General features: G+C 42.1%; 1 protein-coding gene across 1 annotated transcript; it reads right to left on the minus strand.

Moving 5' to 3' along the window:
• Positions 1–1,940: 1,940 nt before the first annotated feature.
• On the minus strand, positions 1,941–9,008 carry C18H17orf75 (chromosome 18 C17orf75 homolog). Its single transcript, XM_064728272.1, has 10 exons — positions 8,819–9,008; positions 8,492–8,572; positions 7,745–7,870; positions 7,185–7,325; positions 6,929–6,986; positions 5,508–5,627; positions 4,806–4,870; positions 4,552–4,688; positions 3,918–4,021; positions 1,941–3,308 (listed from the first exon to the last, which is right to left on the minus strand). The coding sequence occupies exons 1-10, from the start codon at positions 8,944–8,946 to the stop codon at positions 3,099–3,101; spliced, it is 1,170 nt and encodes a 389-aa protein (XP_064584342.1). The 5' UTR covers positions 8,947–9,008; the 3' UTR covers positions 1,941–3,098.
• Positions 9,009–9,351: the final 343 nt, after the last annotated feature.

The raw sequence follows: 9,351 nt of genomic DNA on the forward strand, positions 1-9,351 counted from the left end.
CTCTGAATATTGCTGCTCCCCTGCTCCTCTGCAGTGCTTTGTGGGGTAGAACTCAAAGATTCCTTCTCTGATCACTGATGCCAAGAGCTTGTTATAAAGGAGTGCTGTGTATTTTGCAATTCCATATTAAAGAATCACACCTAAGACAGAAACCAAGCATATTTAAAGGCAAATGTATTTTAATGTCACCATTAATCATTGGCTTTTAATTGGAAAAAGCTTTCTAATATGCCAGTAGGAGTACAGAAAATTTATGTTTCAGGGTATTTACAGCACAAAGCACAAAATATTCCCTATGATTCAAGTAGCTAAAGTACCTTGTTTTCAGCAAGCTTGATAGACACGTTGTCACTGACTCTCTCCTGACTCCCACAGTGTCTGTTCAGTTTGCAAATAAAGCCAGATTTATGCAGCTTTTCTTCTGCTTACACTAGTAATGCTAACAACACATCCAAGTGTGAAACACAAAGCACTAAACTACATAATTTTCTGCCTTAAAATACTGAACAAATGGTACTTTCCCTGTAAAGGGCTAGTAAAGCAAAATGATATTTGCAAGGTAAGATGCTATTGTATGTTTCCAAATATTTTTGTATTGTGTACATTCTGTATATTTTTGTTGTGACAATATTATTTGAGCGCAGAATCCATTAAATTTTTTGTGGTTTTCTTTGTTTTCTGTTTAATTTCTTTTTTATTTATTTTTTAAATAAAATTGAGTTGTTCTATATCACAAACTAAAAAAAAAAAACCAAGAAAGAACTTTCAAGGACAATTTTGTAAGTTTGTCTACAGTTAACATAGTTTTCAACAAAAGAGCCCTTGGTTTGGAGCTCTGCCATGTAGTCTTCTAATAATGACATTGGTAACTCATTTTTATGTCTGTCTAACAGATAAAGGGGAGAGTGAACTGCAGCTTCATTTCTCCACAAGATCTAATGAGGATGCAGGACATGTATGGAAACTCAGGTGTTGTCCCACCTTTTGGCAGCTGTCCCTTCACTGCCGTGACCTCACAACTGCAGGGAAGTTGACAACATTTGAGTAAATTTTTCTACATTTTTTTACATTTGAGTAAATTTCTTTTACTGGGGAGGAGGGTTGTGCTCTTTTAACATCAGGCTCTACTGAGTGTTTTCAAATCTGAGTCGACACTCAAATCAAGAGTGGAAACATCATCTCCAGAAAAAAGTAAACCCCCAGCAAAAGTAAACCCCCAACTGACTAAAGTAAAAATCCTTCTACTGGTGTGGAAGGCAGAGGCTTATTTTGAAAAGTAACTTGTGTTTTTGTTGGGAAACACTGGGTTAAAGTGTAATTTGTAGGAATGAAGATGTATGTAGGAGCAATTCCTGTCAGATGTGCTACTCCAAAGGGAGGCAGATCCCTGCTACCATGTGTGGGACTCAGCTCGTGCTGTCAGTTCTCTGCACTGAACTAAACTTTCTGAGACACTCAAATCACTCTATTCATTAGCTGAGGACTTTCAGCATGAAGGTAAGGTGGGTTTTGTCAGCTTTTGTCAATTAATACAAAAAGTGTTTCAGCCTACTAGCACCATACATTTTCTTGCTACCTATTCTTCACATCCAACTTACTTTTTTAAGCACTGAGCTCCTTCTTGTGCCCTGATCAGCCAGCAAACTCAACAACCAGTGCTCCAAATTTTTTAGAATGTACAGGAGCAACAAAAGGTGATATGTTTTATTGAGTGCTGCTGCTGTACTTACTCACGAAGGAAACCACTTGTTTCTTCTCAGAGCTCCTGCAAATGACTGAATGAGGGGTTTGTTTTCTTTCACACTACTTTTCCTCTCCAATACATCATATGCCACCATGGCTGTCAATGCCACACTTGCAGCTCCTCTGCATTGAGGGATAAATGGATTTCAGCAGCAGAGATCAAGGACCACAGTCACTGACAATTTACAGGCGCACTGTTGAGGATTTCAACGTGTTTTATTGTCAGCCTTATTATAGGTTCAACATGTGGTGTCACAGGAAAGCAGCAACTCCTGCCCTCACAGTACAGAGCACCAGCACAAGTGACACTGAACCACATTAGTTACAGGCACTGTTTCAGGGGAGTTCAAACACCCTCTGCTGCAAAGGGAACCAACAGGGAATTCCGCTTGTAACAGGTTTGCAGAAATTGCTCTCTTTATGAGAATACTCACAGACTTCATAAGTTTTTATTCCAGCTGTAGCCAAAGATTTCCTTCAGGTATTCTGCTGCCTATGTGTCCCATGATGTGGGTAAGAATCCATTGCTGATACACTGAAATGTTTTAAAGTCTGAGTAATTAATTTGGGAAGTTAATTTATTTCAAATTCTGAAAAAGTCTTAATATTAAATGTTAAAGAAGAAACTCTTTAGTTTCTTCATGACTGAAAAACATAGATTTACAGTTATGCAAAACTGTAATATAAGAACATACAAAGAAGGTCTTGATCACATCTCAGCCTAAGGAAGAAGAGGATACATCAAATAGCCTGGGAATTTCAGGTACCTGTTGTGTGTGTGTATGGGCACATACAGGCACATACACACTGACCACTGCCATGGCTCAGTCTTCAGGCAGCTCTGCTTCACACAGCTACCAACTTGTTTATCCAGTGGCAGCAGAACAAACCAGCAGTTTGAAAGCAGAAACCAGACACAGACTTGGTACCTAAATTCTCATTTCTAAACTAAAATGATTAATTCATTATCTAGATCTATCCAGATGTTTGTACTTCTTTATAAAAACAAAGCAGCCAGATCTAAATTATTTTAAAGACATTTAAATTATTTAGAACAGTGACATGCTTGCTAGGTAAGGGATTTGGGTTTGGTTTTGCAATGACTATAAAAATCAAATGTCATGATTTCCTCAGAACAGGAGCAAGTCAGTTGGAGAATCTGAAAACTCTGCAGGAGTTTGTATTATCTGATATGTACACATTAAAAAAGCTCATAGTGCTTTGTCTAAAACCAAGAAAAGGCAGATGAAACTGCAGCTAAGATTTGACTTGGGCAATACTTTTAAATATAAATTAAAAATCCAGCAATAGCTGCACTGCACAGAAGAAATTAATGATTTATACATAAGATAATTTTAAGCCACTGATGTTTCTCTCATGAATTCCTCCAGGACGGTCACTACGTTCCTGGCCTCTGGCATTTCTGCATGTTCTACTTTGACAATCTTCAGCAGGATGTCTCCACTGCCACAGTTCTTTAGGAACAGGTAGCACTTGAACAGGGCGTAGTGGTTCATTTCAGCCTGGCGGATAAACCTCTTCAGGTTGTTGATGTCCTGGATAGCCTGGCAAAGAGCAACAGAGCATTTGCTTATCCTCCTACATGGAATGAAAACACACTATTGTGGAAAATAAAGGATAAATAGCAGGACAAGCAAAAGCATTTCCAACAGAAAGTTTGTATTACTGCTTAAGAGTACTGTAAGAATTGAATATTGTCTTGGATGCATATTATAGCTGGAACTGTAATGATGCAAAATGTGTGGACACAACGTGATGTGTCCAACTTGTAGCATGAATTCTTAGCAGCTCACCTAACAATTGTTAGCTACTGAACCCCTGATACCAGTTATATGAGACTGTGTGTGCAAGTCCCAGATTAACGGTATTTGAAAAAAACCACAGCAACAATGAAGGCGGGTCTTACTTTAAATTTGAGAAAACACCTTTGGAGCATTCACTGAAGAAACTCTGACACTACTTTACAGCTGTTCTTGTCAACTACAGTAAGCCAGCCCTCAAATTAAGCTTCAGAGTTAGTCAGTTAACAGACATATGGATATCATAATAACCTAAAACTTCTATTCAGCGCAAAATAATATTTTGAGTGTAGTATTTGCTCCCACAGTAACCCAAATATCTTCTTCAAGTCTTTTACATATATGAACAGGTACCTTCAATTTAAAGTTTTCTAAAATCTGCCGGAAGAGAAATGGATTTCCACCTTCAGCACCATTCACAAAAGCTTGCATCCAGTCCTCACAGAATCTGTTGCTTCCTGTTAAATGTGCAGGAACACAGAGAAGAGATGAGAAAAAGCAAATGAGCCCCACATAAATATACAGCTGCATTCACCTGGTTTAATCACTCCCACCTAACAAGTGATAGCAATATACCTGGGCCAGGAAATGAGTCTTAAGGAAAACCAATACACGTGGAAAAGAAAAGCAAACACAGCTACAGTGATTGCACAAGACTCTGTTCTGATTGGTGAATTCCTTTTCCCAACATTTATCAAAACCACAACAGGAAAAAAGTTCTGCAGATTCCCTGAATTACAAGTCATACTTCCCTGAAGTACAAGTCATACTTTCACAGTCCACAAACTAAATGTACTGTGGATTTTATTACCAAGCATTTTCAACCCAGAATTCCAGTGTGTCTGGTGTAACAAACTACTCTGGTACCTCACAGGAAAACAGAACCTAAAGTTTCTGGGCCTATGATCTGAATATCCTCAATGTCACAGCTCTCAGCAGCTGATGGACCCAAGGGAGCAACAGGAAGGGTTCCCTGCTGTAATCTCACCTGCATTATGCAGCTGGGGCTGAGGTCCACTACAGTCTATAACCATGGACTTGTGCTGTTCCTCTGTCATGGCAATGCACAGGGAGGTCATTGTGCCTTCCTGGACAAGTCCTTGGAGGCTGGCAGCTGCCAGGAACCTGACACAGAAAGCTCTTGTCAGCTGCTTGCTCCTTTCCAGCTCCTGCACACTGAGGGGACCGTCAGACACAGTAGCCCAGTTACTCAAAGGTTCCTTGGGCTCTAAGTATCTTTACCTGCTGATGTCCTTCTCTGTTCTTTCATCTGCATTTTTGACTTCTACAGGAGTGTAACTCAGAGCCTTAAACAAAAAAAGAAACAAAGAGAAAAGGAAAAAGATGGATGCAACTTCAATATGACTTTTGTAGCTATATTGCAGTTATGAGCAATTAATACATAATGTGGTACTTTAAAAATTGTTCTTGTCAAGGCAGTACTCTGTATTATTGCCATTACAGCTGGTTCTGCACTCAGAAGAAATTCAGCAGTTATACTCTGTTAGCTATTCCATCCAGAACCTCCTCAAACTCAGGGACTAGAGCTAGGATTAGTCTCTTTTCTGTTTCCAGTGAATTACATATGACACATACACAACATAACATCCCTTTTCACTCAGACAATTATGGCATGGACAGACTGCTCATGCTATTTCTGATTTTCTTACTCTAATTTCAGTGTGGACACCATTACTTAATTTAAGTGACAGAAGGAATTGTTATGTGCTTCTTTAGCAATAAGCAGGGGAAAAGTGCTTGCTCTGAATTTAAAAAACAAACAAACAAAAAAGCCCAACAAAAAGAACAAAAAAAAATGAGGGTTTTTAATTTCCTTCTTCTGGGAAAGCAAATGAAAGAAATATTTTAAACATTTGGAGTCACTGAGATGCCTTTTGAAGGTTTTTTAGCTTTTTTTAGCTAGCCAGTTTTAAATACACTTACAGCATGTAGCAGAGAGGCAAGTTTGTCCTGGAAGAGCTGCACAACCCTCTGGATAGGGCAGATGGCATCCTCAAACCAGCTCCTCAGGTATGGGCTAACACAGGCCTCCAAGTTTTTTTGCTGTAACACATTGAAGCATTAAAGCTTTAACTAAAAATCAGATTTCTACATCAATAGAAGCCTATTAATAATCTACTCAATCTCAGATAATTGGATGTTGGAACCTTCTTAATCTCAAACCACAGTGAACTAAAATAGTGAGTTTGAGATTTATTGGCAAATGAAAGGCTTTGCATTTTAAGAAACAGCCAGAACTGTAATATTATGGTATATATTGAGTGAAAACCATGCAACAGCAGATGGGATGACAAAAAAGACTTAAAATGCAGAACTTCCACTAGAAAATTGTGACAAGAAACCCACAAATGTCCTTTCTTAACATTCAGAACTGGCAACAACTGAGGTGGACATTGATAAGTTCCTTATAGACCATTAAATTGTATTGGTTACTCTCCAGATTTAACGGTAAATTCTGGGTTTATCTCCGGCTGTTTGAGGGGCCTGGAGCCCGGAGGTGGCCCGGAGGTGGCCCGGAGGTGGCCTTGACGCAGCCCGCGTATCAAAGGACGAGAAGAGGCTTCAGTTCTTCTTTCTGGTTTTATGTTTATTAATTGTTTATCTAAAAGATGTTCTTTCAGCCAGCAGAGATCTGCTCTGCAGTCAGCCATGGGCACACTCCGTCTCCCTCCGGGCAGCCACGTATCTTTATACCCTTTGCTACGTATACAATATTTATCATTTTTCCCCAATACCATCTATTCTTATAACTCGGTGTACTCTTAGTAATAACCAATAGAAAGGTGCCACCGTGGCCAAAGAAGATGGAGGAGAGGAGGAAGAAGGAGGAGGACAGGACACACCCCAATTCCTCCATCTTACTCCTCTAAACCCCCCTGTACATAAATCCTAAACCTTGTGTCTCACCCTCTAATTAACTAATCTTTCCACCCTTCACCCCGGTGAGGCCCTGTGAAGCCCTCATCCTTGTCGTCTCCTGTGTAGGGTTAAAGTCCAGCTACCAGACACTTCTGGCAACATTCCAGGAGTCCCGAGACCCCCCCAGGGTCTCGGAGGCTCAGCATCTCAGGGCTGAGATTTTGAGATCCGACAGTAAATGATCTTTAAGAGATTTATGACTGACACAAAAAGGTCCCCCCCCTTTTTTCCTTTTGACTTGTGTGGCTGAGAGCACCTTAGACATTCATTGTACTACAGTGAGTCAAGTATCTCTCCCTGTGTTTCATACTGGTACTTGAAACACCTATTTTGTCTCTATAGATTAGATCTTCCAGATGGTTTTAGCAATTAACCTGCATAAATACTAATTTTCACCACTTTAAAAAAAAAACGTTAGGTCTTACCTCCAAATCAAGATTTATCTTCAGATTTTGAATGTATTTGTCCAGCTCAAGTCTGAAAGTATCTTCTTAAGGAAAATAAGATGCATCAGTTAAGACCTGTATTTTTTCCTTTCAGTATATGGTTATTACTGACTTTTGCAGTTACTGAAGGGTGTGCACAAACGAGTGATTTCAAGTAGGAACAGACAAAATGACAAGATAATTTATCCATCGTGCCCCTCTCCATACAGGTAAAGAAAGTTCAAGGTAAGGATATAGTTCCAGACCTTTCTCTGAGCCACCTAAGAAACAAACCACATATTCTGGAGCATTGATGTCTGATTCCAACGTTGCCATTTCCAGAAGACTTTCTTGTTGGAAACGACAGTAGTAACACCCAACTTTACCTTCTGGTATGCTATGAGAAAAGGAAGAAAAATTACTTTCTTCCAGATATATCACAATAAATGAGTGCAAAAAGCAGACATACATTATTTCTGAGGTAATTTTAACAGGTAGCACTATGGCAGTGGTAGGTGCAGCCATAGGTGCAGCTCTTAGACCTTCTCTTTTTTCTTCTGTGTGATAAGAGTTGTTTAAAAGGACATTATCATAAACATCTGAAGTATTTTTAAAGTATTCAAACAGTAAATTATTTAAAACAGTATTTTTCTCAAAGTTACTTAAAAAAGGAAAGTGTCTTTGTGTAAGGCTGTTATTAACAGCAACAACAGACTGGGAACATGGAATCAGGATTAAACTAAGTGCAGCAGCAGGCAGGCAAGATGTGCCAATGTTCCTTACAGCTCTCATTCACCAATAATTTCAAAATTTTACCTCAGCCCCACTGATGCTACATTCCCCATTCCTTCAAAGAGCGCTCCTTTAGTAAGGCGCTTCGCGATGAAACTGCGCAACTCCGTCTCCGCCTCGGCGGGTAGGTTGGTGTCCAGCAAGGAGAGGCTTTAAAAACCAGAGGAAATCGTTACCCAAAGGCAAATGTTATTGTTTAGTGTCTCTCAGGATGTGCAGAACCTGCCTCTAGCAGGGGCTCCCTGCGATATCTCTCTGGTGGCAGCTAAGGCAGCTCTGTGACTTTTGGCCCATCATGAGCAGTCAGTGGTTTGCCCACTGACCAGCAGTCTGGAGATGTGGTGTCAGCTCATGCTGACCTTCCCAGCAGCTACAGACAAAACACTGCCCTCTTTGTTCCTACATTTCCCCAACTGTAATACAGAGTTTATGGAAAGATGTCTTTTGAAAATTAATAAATTCTTGTTGTATGTTACCTACATGAAAAATTAAGTCAATACAGCAATATCAAGTACTAGTAGCAAAAAAAAAAAAAAAAAAAGTTCAAACTCAAGGATGATAGTTTCTGTTTAATACACTACTTGAGCTCTGTATGCGTGTCCATTCCCCAGGTATTCCAAAAGAAGTGCCATGGGAACTCCAGAACGCTTTCAGAGGGAGGTTGTGTTTTGAAGGGAGTGCAGAGGACCTAACAGTGATCTGACAGCAATACGGCAAAGACTTCAAACGGGGGTATTCCCGTGATTGTGCTGCTCTGCAGCTCGGCTTTACCTGAAGTCCTCGGCGGAGGGTGTGTGCGCCACGGCGCCGCCGGCACTGCCATCCCCGGCGGCGGCTCCCGGCTGCGCGGACCTGGAACCCGAGGGATTGCCGGAGTGAGTTTACAGCCGTGACACGCAACAGGGAACAGCGGCTGCAGCAGGGAAAAGGCACGGCCCGAGGGCGAATAAAAGCAGGAGTAGGGAATCCGTGCATTGTGGGAGGGAAAGAATCTCACCGGAGAGAAACAGAAGGGGAAAAAAAATAAAGGGAATTCAGGGAGCTGGGAACGGCCAAGGCCTGGGCACGGCCTCCCCGCGGGGGAACCCGGCGCCTCACCTGCGGTAGCCATAGAGGCCGTGGTAGGTGCAGCCGTGCCGCTCCGGCCGCCGCTCCTCGCCCGCGCCGCCGCCCTCCTCGCTGCTCTCCAGCTCCCGCTCATCGCCGTCCGGCAGCGCCGGCAGCATCGCGGCCCCGGCCCCGCCTGTGCCGCGGGGAGCCACCGGGCCCCGCTACCGCCCCGCCCCGCCCGGCCCCGCCGGCTGTGCCGTGAACCCGCCCCGGGGCCCGGAGCTGGGAGGAGCCTTCGGAGCGCACGGGCCTTGTCCTCACCCCACCGGGGGCGGTACCGAGCCGTGCTGAAACCGCTCCGGCTGCCGCCGCTCCTCCGTTTGTGTATGCACAGAAAAATGCAATACAGGCGCCGCGGTGCCTCTGTCAGTACAAGTAATCCTTCAAAACCGGTCACTGACTTAACGGCAGGATCTACTCAAATCACATTTAGAATTATAGAATGGTTTGGATTGGAAGGGGATTTGGTAGGATCGGCCATGCTGTCTGTTTTAAAAAAGTTCTGCTTCTGAAATACCTTT

This window comes from Zonotrichia leucophrys, chromosome 18 (assembly GCF_028769735.1).
Source record: "Zonotrichia leucophrys gambelii isolate GWCS_2022_RI chromosome 18, RI_Zleu_2.0, whole genome shotgun sequence".
Lineage (NCBI taxonomy): Eukaryota > Metazoa > Chordata > Aves > Passeriformes > Passerellidae > Zonotrichia > Zonotrichia leucophrys.

Excerpts from the sequence above, each read along its gene's own strand:
- C18H17orf75 (XM_064728272.1), bottom strand. The coding sequence starts at position 8,946 with ATGCTGCCGGCGCTGCCGGACGGCGATGAGCGGGAGCTGGAGAGCAGC. Across the intron at positions 8,573-8,818 it reads GGCCTCTATGGCTACCGCAG|GTCCGCGCAGCCGGGAGCCG; the intron begins GTGAGGCGCCGG and ends CTCGGGTTCCAG. Across the intron at positions 4,871-5,507 it reads TTGCCTCTCTGCTACATGCT|GCTCTGAGTTACACTCCTGT; the intron begins GTAAGTGTATTT and ends TTTTTGTTTAAG.